At 33.3% G+C, this 16053-nt stretch overlaps 4 protein-coding genes across 4 annotated transcripts; 1 reads left to right on the plus strand and 3 right to left on the minus strand.

The window, feature by feature from the left end:
* Positions 1-61: 61 nt before the first annotated feature.
* Positions 62-2162, minus strand: LOC146957718 (putative glutathione S-transferase). Its single transcript, XM_085738512.1, has 2 exons — positions 1382-2162; positions 62-627 (listed from the first exon to the last, which is right to left on the minus strand). Exons 1-2 carry the CDS (start codon positions 1688-1690, stop codon positions 259-261), a joined length of 678 nt encoding a protein of 225 aa, XP_085594638.1. The 5' UTR covers positions 1691-2162; the 3' UTR covers positions 62-258.
* A 924-nt stretch (positions 2163-3086) lies between these two features.
* Positions 3087-8768, plus strand: LOC146957719 (uncharacterized). Its single transcript, XM_085751058.1, has 3 exons — positions 3087-4587; positions 4728-6289; positions 6579-8768. The coding sequence occupies exons 1-3, from the start codon at positions 3087-3089 to the stop codon at positions 8766-8768; spliced, it is 5253 nt and encodes a 1750-aa protein (XP_085607184.1).
* A 1258-nt stretch (positions 8769-10026) lies between these two features.
* LOC146957720 (putative glutathione S-transferase) lies at positions 10027-12251 on the minus strand. The gene is made up of 2 exons (XM_085738502.1): positions 11429-12251; positions 10027-10605 (listed from the first exon to the last, which is right to left on the minus strand). The coding sequence occupies exons 1-2, from the start codon at positions 11753-11755 to the stop codon at positions 10243-10245; spliced, it is 690 nt and encodes a 229-aa protein (XP_085594628.1). The 5' UTR covers positions 11756-12251; the 3' UTR covers positions 10027-10242.
* A 1383-nt stretch (positions 12252-13634) lies between these two features.
* LOC146957721 (putative glutathione S-transferase) lies at positions 13635-15253 on the minus strand. Its single transcript, XM_085738537.1, has 2 exons — positions 14921-15253; positions 13635-14192 (listed from the first exon to the last, which is right to left on the minus strand). Exons 1-2 carry the CDS (start codon positions 15227-15229, stop codon positions 13824-13826), a joined length of 678 nt encoding a protein of 225 aa, XP_085594663.1. The 5' UTR covers positions 15230-15253; the 3' UTR covers positions 13635-13823.
* Between the last annotated feature and the right edge of the window lie 800 nt (positions 15254-16053).

Raw genomic sequence — 16053 nt, forward strand, 5'->3', positions numbered from 1 at the left:
TCTGTTTAGGTGGAGAACAAAATTATAAGGTAGCAATCAAGCACTAAAAATAAGATAGTAATCAACTAAACTTTTACTTTATTAGACGTGTGGTCCTTACTTTCAACATTAAAAGAAATGAAATCATTTTAAACTCTGATTATTGACGTCCAAAGACAACATTAAGCAGCTACTAGTAACATCAAGAAATGCACATGATAAGATGACCCATGAAGATACAAATGCTTTGTATACCAATTCATATAAGCCATAATTTTCTCAAGAAGATGCCTTGACTGCCTTGATTTTTTCAATTAGAGAATTAAGAAAGGCCACCAACTTCTCTTGGTCAGGGGTGTTTTCTTTGATGACGGGAACATCCTTAAAATTATTAAACCATAAATGCAATCGAGGGAATCTCTCACTTTGCAAGATCTTCACTTCAAACATATCTTCCTGAACCTCAATAAATTTGATAAAAGATCCAAGAGCTATGTCTACAATGTTAATGGTGTCTCCCCCATAAAATTTCTTTTGATCATCCAAACACTTATCCTCAATAACTCTGAGTCGCTCCCATAAATTCTCTCTGGCCTTCTCTCGCTCTTCACCAATTTTGCTATAGAGGAGTGCCGCAATTGCCGAAATCTGTAAATATTGATCCAAATATTGTTAGTCTGAATCAAGATGAGATGGTTAGAACATATTAGGTAATAATTATAAGACACCAGGGAAAGTAAATTATAGATTCAAATATGCAAAACTAAACCATGAATCCTTTAACTTAATTTTTTTTTATAACTTAATCCTTTAACTTAATCTTAAGTTTCAAAAAGGTCTTTCATCTTTTTTCGTGTCATGTTGGTGATTTATGTTCAAAAACGTCAACGGAACATCTTTTTTATCTATGTTTGTTACCATAAGTTATACTTAACCATTCATAAAGATAAATTACATCTTCAATTCATCAAGTCATCTTTTTTATCTATGTTTGTTACCATAAGTTATACTTAACCATTCATAAAGATAAATTACATCTTCAATTCATCAAGATAACATATAAATTACATCGTAAATCGTAATGACATTGTGATCTTGTTGTCAATGTGAGTATATTTTTTTTTTTGCAAAGTGTGAAACATTCTTAATAGTATAGGAGTATTATTCAATGATCATGTACACAGTAGCAACAAAAGTTGATTAAGAATGAAAGTTGAATTAACGGTGTAGTTTTGCCTATAAAATTAAATTAAATCCTCATGGTGTAACTTTGCCTATAAAATGAGTGGAACATGTATTGTGCAAGTACAATTGGATTATGATCACGATGGAAATGCTAGAAAACTAAAAGTAAAAAAAAAAAAAAATACAAATATGATGATTAAGTTTTGAAAAATCGTACCAATTCATCAACATATTTAACCCAAAATCGGGCTTGAGCTCTGTCATAGGGATCAGCAGGAACCAATGAGTTGTGTGACCATATCTCATCAATGTATTCAACAATGATCATGGACTCACATATGGGTTTTCCATCATGAACTAGCACTGGAGTTTTCTTGTGTATTGGGTTATATTGAAGAAGCAGAGGACTTTTATTGAAGCGATCTTCCTCTATGTTCTCATATGGTATACCTTTCAAATTTAAGGTCCATACTACCCTTAAAGTAAAAGGACTATACCAAAATCCATGTAGTTTCACCTCTGCCATCTGTTGTGTTATCCTAAACCCACACCAGTCCTTTTTATAGATGGTGATCCACCATGGAGTTATTTGGCCTTGTCAACTAGTCAAATTCAAAACAAAATAGAATTTGTATTGCTATTTTTTATATTTTTTTTACTTTCTGTATTTGCTATCACTAACAAAGTAATAGTCAGACTTAACAAGCACCATATGACGTTGCATTTTTTTTTATTTATTTTTATAATTTTTTTTGGGACAGATTTTATGAATAAAATAGTTAAGAAAACTATCTAATTGTCATTATATTAAAGAATTTATTTAATTCTCTAAAAAAAATTAAAGATATTTAATAGAAAACGAAATAATTAATATGTCTTTTATTTGTTTGATTTCTTTTTATAAATATATAAAAAACCATATAAGAAGATTTCCTTCATCCTTCTAAAAAAAAAAAAAGATTTCCTTCAATCTTCGTCAACGTTTCATGCGTGCATGGCCTTCCACACAAATGTTTCATTTTGTTCCCCACCAGCATTATTAATTTTTCTTTTTGGCAACACTACATTTTTTTTTTGAATGAACACTATTATTATTTATTGAGTAAAAAGAAAACAAGCATTATTTTTTGCATATTCAGAATCGGTGTCGTAAGTGCTTGCATCACTAACAGATAAATACGCATGTGTACGCAAGTTTGTCCTTTATGATAGTAGTAATATGATGAATGCTAACAAATGACATAATGACGAGATTTAAAAATAAAAATAATTTTATATTTTAAATGATATTGAATGCATTATTTTCAAGACAAAACTTATCTTTAGACTTTTTAACAAGTATGGTAACAATTACTTCAAACAAAAAAACAAGTATGGTAACAACATCTACAATGATAGTAAATTAACAAAGATCTTTAAATGGATCTCACATGTACAAGTCATTTATTTATAATTTTTAAATAAAAGTACATATTAAGAACTCAATTACTCCAATGGTACTAAACTAAAAATAGTCTTTAAATAAGTTCACTAATATATACTTTAACATGTGCATTTAGAAAATAAATAAAAAGAAATCGAAAAGAGAAATAATCACATAAACTTTGAGACGGTGGAGCCACCTTTTATATATTTTATTTTCTATTTTAATCGTGAGACCCGTCGGTTTTAAGGGAAGGACATTAGGCCCTCCACGGTATTGTTTACCAAACAAAAAATGTCTTGTCAAAAAATAAAAATAAAAAAAATAAAAAATGTAATTGTTGTATAGATAATCATATATTTATTATTTTGACGGATGTTAAACTTGTATTTTTAAGATAAAATATATCTAAAACAAAAGTGAAATAGTTATGTATGTTTTTAACATTGTTTTTCTCTGCTAGGGTTTCATGTCTGCCGACTTTGTCTTCTCAGCGCATATGGACACAAGTGAAACTCCAACAAAAAAACCACCTGATCACAATGATTCACATGGAAATCCAAATAAAAATCAAACAATCTCCTTCAGGGACATGGTTATGGGTAAACAAGAAATAGCTCCACCAAAGCCAAAGGTGGATCTTTTTGCTGCAAAACTTGCACATGTCGAGTATTATGGAGGTAATCCTGCTGCACCTATGGTACACATCAATGACTCAGTGTTTGAGGGCCTTTGTGAACCGTGGAAAGATTCATTAGTGGTAAAACTAATGGATAAAAGTATTGGTTATCATACCATGAAGGACCGTCTAACAAGAATTTGGAAGCTTTCTTCTGGTTTTGACATAATGGCTATAAGCAATGACTACTATATGGTCAAGTTTGATTTAGAAGAAGATCGAGTTAAGGTTATTGAAGGTGGACCATGGATGATCTTTGATCATTATCTTACTGTGCAATCCTGGTCAGCGGAATTTGCCTCTCCTTTTGAGAAAATTGAAAAAACAATGGTTTGGATCCGATTCCCTGGACTCAAGTTGGTTTTTTATGATGAAAGCATTCTTCTTGCCTTGGCTTCAACAGTTGGTAGACCTATCCGCGTCGACAGCAACACGCTTGATGTAAGGCGTGGTCGTTTTGCTCGAGTTTGTGTCGAAATCGATCTCAACAAACCTGTTGTTGGTAAAGTTTGGATCAAGGGGCACTGGTATAAAGTTGAATATGAAGGTTTACACAGAATTTGCACATCATGTGGATGTTATGGGCACCTTGGACGTGACTGTAAAAAGGTTGTGAAGGTTGCAAGCAAGGAAACGACGACAGCATCAACTACTGTTAGCGGTGGCATAACGGTTTCCGGCACGGTGGCTTCTGATTCTATCAACAATGTCATGGTGGATCCTGCCGCTGTCAAGGTTTCAGAGCCGTTAGCTAACAATCAGGTACAACCTTCAATTCCCATTAATTACTCTGAACCGTTACATGTTACTATGATGTCAAATGAGGAAAGAATCAATCAAAATATGAAGGATATTAATGAGGAGGATCTCTATGGAGATTGGCTTATGGTTACACGTAAAAGAGGTAAGGGAAAACAACATGGTAAATCTATCATTAATGCTATGGATTCTAAGGGAAAGAAAGAAAAGAAACCTTCTGTGCAACAATTAAAGCAGGGAGATAAAAAAGGCAACTCTCAAACTTACCAAGTCAACAATAGAGGTAAGTCTTTGGTTAACCATATTGTTAAAAATAAAAGGCCAAGGCAAGAAAATGACATGGTAAGACAGTTTTATACGGCACCTATTAAGCCCAAGGAAGCTACTTTAATTGAAAATTGTTCTCCTAAAACAATTTATAGTGCTGGTCCGTCACATGTTCCCAAGGATAAAGACAAAATAACCCCTACCATATATGATATTGGAAATGGTATTAAATCTGTGTTAAATTTAAAACATGTTTCTAATTCACAATATGAGCTAATGTTGGATGCAGATGAAAGTAACTCTACTCAGAAAGTGCATGAGGGGGAGGGGAAGGAGATGGTTCTAGTAACTCAAAATCATAATGATTTTATGGCTGCTTAATGTTGACATTTGTTTGGCTAACTTTATTTTTTGTTTTTATGGATTGTTATAAAGATTTCTCTTTTCTCTCCTGGAATATTCGTGGTGCTTTAGGTAAAAGTTCTAGATGCCATGTTCGTGAGATTATTAGAGGTTATCATCCAACTCTTTGTTTTATTTTTGAAACTCATGGTGCTTTTCAAAAAGTGGAAAATTTTTGGGATTCTCTAGGATATCATCCTTTATTTCTTCAAGAGGCTAGAGGTTATGCCGGAGGGATTTGGATTTTATCTTGTACTAATGATTTTACATTTACTCTTATAAATAATATGCATCAAGCTATCACCTTTTGCATCTCTAAGGGAATGGCTACTTGGTATTGCTCGGCCATATATGCTTCTCCTACTTATACTATTAGGCTTAAACTTTGGGAGCATCTGATGGATTTATGTAATTTAATTTTGGGTCCTTGGATCATGATTGGTGATTTTAACGAGGTTCGCAACTGCAGAGAGGTCTCTGGTGGGGACTTTAACTTGTCTCGGGCTAATTTTCTCTCTCAAATGATGGATGCTTGTGGGGTCATGGATTTAGACACTATTGGTGGCCTTTTTACTTGGAGGAGAAATTCTCAATATGGTGGCCATATTCGTAAAAAACTTGATAGATGTCTAGCAAATGTGGATAGGAGGCTAGCTTTTCCTCATTCTCTAGCTGAGTTGTTACCTACTCATGACTCTGATCATAACCCTATTTTGGTGAGTTGTATGAAGGCAGCGAGTAGGAGGTCTAAGATTTTTCATTTTCAAGCAGCTTGGCTTCATCATCCAGACTATAAACCTTTAGTTCAATCTACTTGGAGTGACACTGTTGGTAATGTGATCTCTAAGCTTCAAGCGGTCCAAAAGTCTTCAGAGAGATTTAATTCTGATATCTTTGGTAACATTTTTAAAAATAAAAGACAATTGGAGGCTAGGATAAAAGGAGTGCATCAACAACTTGATTATTGTCAATCTTCTGATCTCATCAATTTTGAAAGACATTTGCAGAATGAGTATAACAAGGTCTTGGCTCAAGAGGAGATGTTGTGGTATCAAAAGTCGAGAGAGAATTGGATTAAATTTGGAAATAAGAATACAAAATTTTTTCATGTCCAAACTGTCATTCGCCGAAGGAGAAATAAGGTGGTTGGCTTGAATATTGATGGTATTTGGTGCACAGATGAAGATTCTTTAAGAAGGGAAGCTTTATCTTACTTTAGGAGCTTATTTCAAGAGGGAGGATCAACCAGTCCTGCAAGCCTCCACTTTTCTCACTTTCCTCATATTAGTATTGATCTTTATGACTCTCTTTGCGTGAACCCAAGTCTTGAAGAGGTCAAGTCTGCTCTTTTCTCGATGAATTCTTATAAGGCTCCTGGTCCAGATGGGTTCCAATCTATTTTCTTCAAAACTTTTTGGAATATTATTTCATCAGAAGTTCATAACTTGGTTTCCACTGCTTTTCAATCAGGTACCATCGATCCAAAATTGACTGAGACTCTTATTGTTCCTATTCCTAAAATTGATGATCCTATGTCTTTGAAAGATTTTAGGCCTATTAGCCTTTGCAATGTTATGCTTAAAATTATTTCTAAGGTTGGGGAGGATTAGACCCCATTTAAATAGTCTTATCAGCCCTTTTCAAAGTAGTTTTATACCTAAACGAGGCACGGCTGATAATGCTATTATCGCACAGGAAATAGTTCATAGCATGAATAAAAAGAAAGGGAAAAAAGGTTATCTTTTGTTCAAAATTGATTTTGAAAAAGCTTATGATAGAGTAGATTGGAATTTCCTTCGTATAACTTTACATGATTTTGGTTTCCCTACTTCCATTATTACTCTTATTATGAATTGTATAACCTCTTCTACTTTATCTTTAAAGTGGAACAACGAAAAACTAGAGAGTTTTATTCCTCAAAGAGGCTTAAGGCAAGGGGATCCTATGTCTCCTTATCTTTTTGTCCTTTGCATGGAAAAACTTTCTATGTTAATTCAGGAGAAGGTTCAATCTAATGAATGGAAACCGATCAAAATCTCCAATAATGGTCCAGCTATCTCTCATTTATTTTTTGCAGATGATTGTCTTTTATTTACTCAAGCTAAATCCTCTCAAGCTAGAATGGTGAAAGAGGTGTTAGAGAGTTTTTGTCATGCTTCTGGGTTGAAAGTTAATATTCAGAAATCTAGATTCATGTCTTCTGCTAATATCTCCAGAGGCAAAGTGAATAAATTTTCTTCTATCGTTCATTTTATTCATCATACTCAATTAGGCAAGTACCTTGGTTTCCCTATGTTATCTGGCAGGATAAAAAATGCTGATTTTGCTTATATCATGGACCGAGTCAATAGCAGATTGGATGGTTGGAAAACAAAACTCCTTAGCCGAGCAGGGAGGGTGACTTTGGCCCAATCTGTGGTCTCTGCTCTTCCTACCTACTCTATGCAGAATTTATGGATTCCTGAAGGGGTGTGTAACCAAATTGATGCTTCTATCAGACAATTTATTTGGGGAAGGAAACATAGTCATTGGGTGAATTGGAAGATGATTACACAACCTAAGTCAAGAGGTGGTCTTGGAATTCGGACAGCCCGTGCTTCAAATATATCTATTCTGGGCAAACATGTTTGGGAATTGATCCATAATCCTGATAAGCTTTGGGTCAACCTTCTTTCTTCTAAATATCTTCATGGTATCTCTATTTTAGAGGCTACAGATTATCAGGGTTCCTCTTGTGTTTGGAAGGCTATTACCAAGACAGTTGAAGTTTTGAAATCTGGTTTCAAAACTAGAATTGGAAGAGGAGAGGTTTCTCTTTGGTATGACAAATGGTTGGAGGATGATTATCTTTGTAATCTTGTCCCTTATGTCCACATTAGTGAAACTAATTTGAGACTGAGAGACATTTACCATCACGGCCGCTGGAATTTCTCTCATCTCACAACTCAGATACCTCTCAATATTCAACTCCAAATTCAAAGTATCTTCATCGACGAGTCTTCCCAAGACATCAAGATTTGGACTTATTCCCCAACAGGTATGTACTATGTTAAAAGTGGTTATCAGTGGTTGACTTCAAACTCTCTTTCTTTTTCAGGTCATACTCAACATGAAACATGGCAATGGATTTGGAAGCTCAACCTCCCAGAGAATATGAAGCATTTTATTTGGTTGGCTATGCAAGGTAACCTTCCAACGAATGCATTTCGGGCTGGTAGACCTTTAACCTCAGATTCATCATGCAAGAGATGTGGAGCTAGTATTGAGTCACTTCTTCACACCTTTAGAGATTGCCCCCTCTCATTGGCGATCTGGGATGCCTTGCTGTTTAACAAAGATACAAATTTCAATTCTCAGGATTTCAATTGGTGGTTCAAACATTATGCCCTTGCTCCTAATGGTAATATCTTCGTTATTGCATGTTGGGTCTTATGGAAGGCTCGGAATCATAAGGTTTTCAATGAAAATGATTGGGTAAATTGGGTTTGTCTTAGCCATATTTATTCTCTTCATTCAGATGTGGTGGTGCACCTTTCTAATGATGCAATTCAGAGGCCCATTAGACATGTTAAATGGATTCCTCCTTTGAATAATATCATCAAAGTTAATGTTGACGGTAGTTCTCTTTCTAATCCTGGGAGATCGGGTTTTGGAGGTCTTATTAGAAATAATAATGGTGATTGGTTGCTGGGTTTTTCTGGATTTTGTGGTATTACTTCTTGCTTGGCGGCCGAATTATATGCCATTTTTCACGGCCTTCGTATTGCATATGATGCGGGACACAGGAACATTATTCTTGAATCAGACTCTATGATGGCTCTTGATTTAATCATGTCGGATGTCCAATCTCATCATCCTCATGCTCCTCTGATTAGTCAGATTGTCCAACTGCAACATAGAGATTGGATTGTTAATTTTCATCATAGCCTCCGTCAAGGCAACGAGTGTGCGGATTGGCTTGCTAAGCATGGTGCTTCTTCTTCGGATGCTTTTAAGACTTGGATTGTTTGCCCTCCTCAACTGCATCATTCCCTTCTGGATGATGCTCTTGGTGTTGCTCGCATGAGATTGTAGTTTGTTTTTGTTTTTTATCATTTCTTCTTGATCAAAAAAAAAAAAGATAAAATATTTTTTTATGGATTTTTTTAAGCAATATCTTTAGAGTATTTGTTAACATATACTGTTTTATTTATCGTTTTGGATTGAAGTGCTAATATGTATGTGAGTGTAGTCCGTATAGAAACTTAATGTGTGCATGATTGACTTTTTTTTTTGTGGTGGCCGGGGCTCGAACCCTGTACCTTGTATATATTATGCATTATCCATACCAACTGAGTTAAGCTCACGTTGATTTTACTTTTAGATGAGTCAATATTGATTGGAGGTGTAAAATTAATGTTGACTTGTTAAGATATTTTCTAGTAGAATTGTGCAATAGAATCTACCAAAAAAAAGAAGAAGAATTGTGCAATAGAAATAAGATTAAAAAGAGAATTAAATTACTCCCTAAGTGGAGTCAACTTTGTTACTCTAGTTTGTCAAAAAAAAAATAAAAATAACTTTGTTACTCTAGGTTTACTCAAATGATTTCTTGCCTTTATTCATGTCTTTTGTTCACTGCATATAGTGAGAATAATGCTACAACTGTAAGTAAATTCTACGGATAAGGATACAGTTGGGTTACAAAAGGATGGTTTTAGATTAATTCCATGGAGACATAGTCATTCAGCCACTTGAACCTGACTATAAAGGATGAACAATGAATCCAGACTCACCCCAAACATGTTTAAACCGGTATCCATTTTTGTGTCGCAGTTGGACCTAAACATCATTTTTAATGTTATCTTTGAGTTATTAAAGGAAGTCCCAATGGGGCATATTAATGCAAGGTATTGTGGCTGTTCATGAACACGAGACAAGGCATCGGTCACTAGATTTTTTGAACCCCAGATTTATAGATGATCTCATAAGAGTACCCCAATAACTTGGTCAAGTAAATTTATTGCTCCGGAGTTTGGATTACTTGGGTCGAGTTGGCGCAAACTGTGTTGATCCGTATGGATCACGAGTTTGCGGCCTAATAGGTAAGACCTCCATTTCTTAACTACCAATGTGATGACACATAATTCCTTAATATAAGTGGATGCATTTAGCATCTTTTGGTAAAATTTTATGTTGTAATCTATGATTCAAAGTTTGAACTGAGTAACGAACCAACAAAACTTCTAAGTAATGACCCAAACTGTTGTTCAACCGGATAATTAATAAATGAACAAATAAATAGATTTTTTTAATTTGATAATTAAACGTAGAAGGACAAGTTAAAGCTTACTTTAATTTAAAACAAGTAAGAAGTTTTTATTAGCATAAAAAATACACATTACAAGATGACCCATGAAGATACAAGTACTTTATAATGAGACGACATACATCGTCGTTGGTGTTTTAAAATTTTATTAAGCATTAATTTATGGTGGATCACTTCTAAAGCCAGTCGTATTAGAATTTTTCATGCTTCACATACGAATTCATAAAAGTCGTAGTTTTTTTAAGAAGATGCCATTATTTTTTCAATTAGAGGCCTTACATAAGCCACAAACTTCTCTTGCTCAGAGGTATTTTCTTTGATGGCTGGAACATCCTTGAAATTATTAAACCATAAATGCAAGCGGGGGAATCTCTCACTTTTCAAGATCTTCACTTCAAACATTTCTTCTTGAACCTCAATAAATTTCACAAAAGATCCAAGAGCTATGTCTACAATGTTAATGGTTTCTCCCCCATAGAACTTATTCTGATCATCCAAGCACTGATCCTCAACAACTCCGAGTCGCTCCAATAAATTATCCCTGGACTTTTCCCGCTCTACACCTTTAATTATGCTTCGATGGAACGCCACAATTGCCGGAAACTTCAAGCATTGATCCCAATATTATTGTTAGTTTGAATCTAGATAGAAGGTAAAATATATTAGTTATAGTCCAATAATTTTCAATAGTAAGGGAGGTAAAACAAATTTTTAATATATGGGATCTTTTTTGTGTGCATATGAGGCCTTTTTGTTGGTGTGCTTAAAGCGAAGGTTTTAGAAGTCTTACTCTTGATTGGTCTTGAATATAGTTATAAATAGGCAAAACTACAACATGAATCCTTTAACTCAATTTAAAGTTTTTTTTTTTTTTAGCAACACAATTTAAAGTTTTAAAAAGGTCGTTTATATGTTTTTTTTCCATGTCAAGCTGGTCATTTATGTTTAAAAACTTCATTGGTATTTGACCAAACTTCATTTTTGATCTATGTATGTTATTAAAACTTTTACGAAACCATTCAAAGAGATAAATTACATCTTCATTTTTTCAATACAACATCTAAAATACATCATAACGACTACTACAATATCAAAACTAGCATGATATTTTTTAATTTATTTTATCCAAGATTGTGATCTTGTTATCAACTAGAGTCCAATTTTAGGGTTGAGTGTGAAACATTCTTAATAGTATATATCATCATGTAGACAATGGTAAAGAATAAGAATGAAAGTTAAGTCACTAGTGTAAGGTTTTTAAAGATAGATGACTAATTTGATTTGGAAAAAGAAAAATGATTTAAGTTAAATGACTTCCGGGTAGTTTTGCCTAAAAAATTAGTGGAACATGTATCATGATAGAAAGGCTAGTAATTAAAAGTAAAAAAGTATACAAATATGATGATTAAGTTTTGAAATTTGTTACCATGTCATCAACATATTTAACCCAAAATCTTGCTTGAGCTCTGTCATATGGATCAGCAGGAAGCAATGAGTTGTGTGGCCATATCTCATCAATGTATTCAACAATAATCATGGACTCACATATAGGTTTTCCATCATGAACCAGCACTGGAGTCTTCTTGTGTATTGGATTATATTGAAGAAGTTGAGGAGTCCTATTGAAGTGATCTTCCTCTATACTATCATATGGTATACCCTTCAGATTTAGGGTCCATACCACCCTTAAAGTGAAAGGGCTATACCAAGATCCATGTAGTTTTATCTCTGCCATCTTAATTAGCTTGTGCATGTTTTCCTAAATGAACGCTATCCCTTTTTAATAGGGTCATCCATGGCTTTGGTCAACTATTCAAATTAAAAATTAAAATAGAATACGTATTGCTATCGCTTTGATTTTTTACTCAATGCATTGCTATCGTTAACAAATTATAATAATTTGAATATGAAGTTGTGGATTTAATTAAGATGAGAAAAGACAAAATTGTGAAAAGAAAACAAAATATGACGTAATTTTTTCTACAAAATGCTTGTTGTTGGCATATTTTTTTTTTAATATATATCTCATCATGTTGGTCTTAAGTCAAGACTCATGACCACTAAACCAACCCTTGGTTTTATATATTAAACCTTATTAACTTTTTGGTAATAATAATGTTCTGTGTGTCGTATCCCCTAAAAGAAATTGGTGTCGTAAGTGCTTGCATCACTAACGGGAAAAATATTGTATTAGAAAGAAAAAAACAGATGAAAAAGATTGTGTACATCTTTTCTCAACAAAAAAAAAAAAAAAAGAAGATTGTGTACATCATTAATGATAGAATTGTTTATGTTTTCTTTCATTTTTTTGTGTGGATAATATGATAGAATTGTTTTATTCGCTGTTTTCAACATAATTGCGAAAACATTTAATTATAGACATTTTTCTTTGACAAATTTCATAGACAATGGTGGTGGTGTAAACTTTTTTTGTTTGTAACCAAAAAAAAAAACTTTTTTTGTTTGTTAACTATTCGGCTCTTATGAGAACGAGATATGGTAATTGAGTTTGGTCAAAATATAAGTAAAGTTAATTAATAACTGTTTTATTTGAACTCACCTTTCAAGAGACAAGTTAATGAATTAAGAGACTTTGTTGGAGTCAGTTCATTAATTTTAATTTTTAAACTTTCAATTAATTGAATACACAAAATTTAAGAGAATGTCAAAAAAAAAAATTCGATTCGATAAGCTTAACATAAATTAGATGTGAGAATTTGACATGTAAAGAGAGAAAACTTCTCAGAATTGAGAAAAGGAGTGAACACGGCCATGGAAAACAGACACAAGATCGGAAAAGGGAAAAAAAATAGCTCTAAGATAAAATGTTAGAATTGCATGATGCAAGAAAGTTAAGGAAACAAAAAGAAAATGTTCATAATTTGTATTGAATACTATGAAGCACGGATACGGACACGGACACCAGACACGACACGGACACTGACACGCCGATACCGTTAATAATTTGAGAAAATCACATAATTCAATGTAAATATATGTGTCAGTGTCGAACACGACACGTGTCCAACACGGGAACACACCCAATCTAAGGAGTGTCCGTGTTTCATAGATTGAATATATTTTATAAATGATACAATGGTACTGCTTTTCTAATTATAGTATGTAGTTAGTAACTAACTCTAACTGCCACTAAGACTTGCGGCGCAACCTATGGGCTACTCTAAGTAACTAGATAGTTAGAGATGTCAACGGTCAAAGACAATAGTAACCAATAACTGAGTTGAAGCTCGATTTAAGTTTCAGTCTATAAAATATCTCTAACAAGGTTTACTTTTTACGATCTTGTGCTCATAGCAAAACTTGTTAAATATGACATCTTCAAATTTACCACCATTGTCGGTTCTATGTTTTTTGTTCTTCAACCCTGTCTCATTTTCTACTATGGCTTTCCACATCTTGAAAGACTCAAATACTGCAAACTTATGTTTAAGAAAGTGCACACATACCATATATTGGTCTCTCGAGATTTCACAACAAAACAAAAAAAAAGCTTAAATATAGTTCAAAAAACGAGACAAAATTGCTTCACGCTCAGACAGGATCGCCTCGCAGTCCAAATTCATTGCAGAGGGGTCGCCTTGTGATCTAGCACCTTGCAATTTTTCAAGGACTGAACCAACTCCAAACTTCCATACAATTACTTGATGAGATTTTAAGACACATACAACAATATTAAAAGAAATGCAATCCTTGAAACATAGAGCATATTTTATTAACATCAAGAAATACACACGACAAGATGACCCATTAAGATACACATGCATGTTTTGTATAACAATTCAAAGAAAGGCATATTTTTCTCAAGAAGATGTCTTGATTGCCTTGATTTTTTCAATTAGAAGATTATGAAAAGCCACCAACTTCTCTTGGTCAGGGGTGTTTTCTTTTATGACTGGAAAATCCTTGAAATTATTAAACCATAAATGCAATCGGGGGAACCTTTCACTTTGCAAGATATTCTCTTCAAATATATCTTCTTGAACTTCAATAAATTTGACAAATGATCCAAGAGTTATGTCTACAATGCTAATGGTGTCTCCCCCATAGAATTTCTTCTGATCATCCAAACACCGATCCTCAACAACTTTGAGTCGCGCCCATAAATTCTCTTTAGCCTTTTCTCGCTCTTCACAACTTATGCTATGGCGGAATGCCTCAATTGCCGAAATCTTGAAGTATTGATCCCAGTATTGTTGTTAGTTTGGATCATGATGGTACCGTTAGAGCATATAAAGTAAGGTAGTAATGTTTTGTAAGACGCAAGGCAAAGTAAATTAGTTATAGATTATAGTTACAAAATAGGCAACCCTACACCATGCATCATTGAACATAATTCATTGTTTTCATAATGTCATTTTTTTTTCTTCGTGTCTAGTCTAGTTAGTAATTTATGTTTAAAAAACGTCAATAATATTGGACCAAACTAACTTTGTCTTATTTTTGTTAACACAAGTTTTACTTAATCATTTATCAAGATAAATTATATCTTCAATTCATAAAGATAACATCTAAATTATATCATAAATTATAATGACATTAAAATATCTAATTCATCAAAATTAGCATAATCTTATTGGACTTTATCTAAAATCGTGATCTTGTAGTCAAAGATAGTCTAATTTTGGTGGAGTGTGAAACATTTCTTAACAGTATACGATTCTACGATCATGTATACAGTGACAGCAAATGTAGATTAAGAATGAAAGTGTTTATTCAACGGTGTAAACAATTTTTAAAGATAAATTTGACTAAGTTTTTTTTTTCTTTTGAAAAAACTAATTTGACCAAGGTAAGGCTAGTGTAGTTTTTGCCTATAAAATGATCACGATGGAAAGGCTTGAAATTAAAAGTAAAACGTAAAAATACAAATATGCTGATTAAGTTTTGAAAAATTTACCATGCCATCAACATATTTAACCCAAAATCGGGCTTGAGCTTTGTTATAGGGATCAGTAGGAAGCAATGAGTTGTGTGGCCATATCTCATCAATGTATTCAACAATGATCATGGACTCACATATCGGTTTTCCATCATGAACTAGCACTGGAGTATTCTTGCGTACTGGGTTATATTGAAGAAGTTGAGGACTTTTATTGAAACGATCTTCCTCTATATTCTCATAAGGTATACCCTTTAGATTTAAGGTCCAGACAACCCTTAAAGTAAAAGGACTATACCAAAATCCATGTAGTTTCACCTCTGCCATCCTCCTAAGCTTGTGTTTTCCTAACCTGACGCTAACCCCTTTTATATGTGGTGACCAATCGAAGAGCATCCAGAGAACATTTGTTAGCAAGACCTAATAAATAAATAAACAACAATGCTATCCACAAAAAAAAAAGGAAAAAAACAATGCTATAGTATACAACAATAAGTACCAACCAATTTTAAAATCTGGAATTGTGTCCTGGATGACAAATTTAATGTCGTCATATTTAATCATTTTTAATAAATAAAACCTTATACCTTTTAAAAAAAAAAAACTGATAAGAAGATTCCTTCACTCTTCGTCTTTCTTTTATGGGGGTATGGTCTTCCAAATAATTGTTTCTTTTTCTGCCTCACCAGCATTATCATTTTTTCTTTTTGATAGAAGCATTATTTTTGGTATTCCTAAGTGCTGGCATCACTAAGTAACATGTACTCAAAATAGTATTGAATAATGGAGTATTTGTTTGTTTTGTGTTTCAGAATTATTGAGGGCCTCTAGGCCCTCCTCAACACCAAATTTTGTTTTTTGAATTATTGTTTTTCTCAAAATGAAATAAATTAAAACTAAAAAACTTTGTTCATCTTAGAATAGTGTAAAAAAGAAGAAAAAAATTTAATAGCAAATATTAATAATTAGTTAATAGATTAATTTTTTTCTTTTTCGTCTGAGTTTGAACTCATATCATCCAACTTCTTATCCCAATGTAAATAATTACCCCAATTTTCTTGTGGAGTTGCGAACAAAGCAGTGCAAATACTATTGTAAGGCCTTGATGACAATCTCCATTTGGCCATCAATTTAAGGGTGGTAAATGGTGG

Source organism: Medicago sativa, chromosome 1, assembly GCF_051527215.1.
Source record: "Medicago sativa cultivar Bolivia chromosome 1, Bolivia_mono, whole genome shotgun sequence".
Classification (NCBI taxonomy): Eukaryota; Viridiplantae; Streptophyta; class Magnoliopsida; order Fabales; family Fabaceae; genus Medicago; species Medicago sativa.

Excerpts from the sequence above, each read along its gene's own strand:
- LOC146957718 (XM_085738512.1), bottom strand. The coding sequence starts at position 1,690 with ATGGCAGAGGTGAAACTACATGGATTTTGGTATAGTCCTTTTACTTTA. Across the intron at positions 628-1,381 it reads TTAAATATGTTGATGAATTG|ATTTCGGCAATTGCGGCACT; the intron begins GTACGATTTTTC and ends CAATATTTACAG.
- LOC146957719 (XM_085751058.1), top strand. The coding sequence starts at position 3,087 with ATGGACACAAGTGAAACTCCAACAAAAAAACCACCTGATCACAATGAT. Across the intron at positions 4,588-4,727 it reads AATGTTGGATGCAGATGAAA|ATTTCTCTTTTCTCTCCTGG; the intron begins GTAACTCTACTC and ends ATTGTTATAAAG. Across the intron at positions 6,290-6,578 it reads TGCTTAAAATTATTTCTAAG|TGGAACAACGAAAAACTAGA; the intron begins GTTGGGGAGGAT and ends TTATCTTTAAAG.
- LOC146957720 (XM_085738502.1), bottom strand. The coding sequence starts at position 11,755 with ATGCACAAGCTAATTAAGATGGCAGAGATAAAACTACATGGATCTTGG. Across the intron at positions 10,606-11,428 it reads TTAAATATGTTGATGACATG|TTTCCGGCAATTGTGGCGTT; the intron begins GTAACAAATTTC and ends CAATGCTTGAAG.
- LOC146957721 (XM_085738537.1), bottom strand. The coding sequence starts at position 15,229 with ATGGCAGAGGTGAAACTACATGGATTTTGGTATAGTCCTTTTACTTTA. Across the intron at positions 14,193-14,920 it reads TTAAATATGTTGATGGCATG|ATTTCGGCAATTGAGGCATT; the intron begins GTAAATTTTTCA and ends CAATACTTCAAG.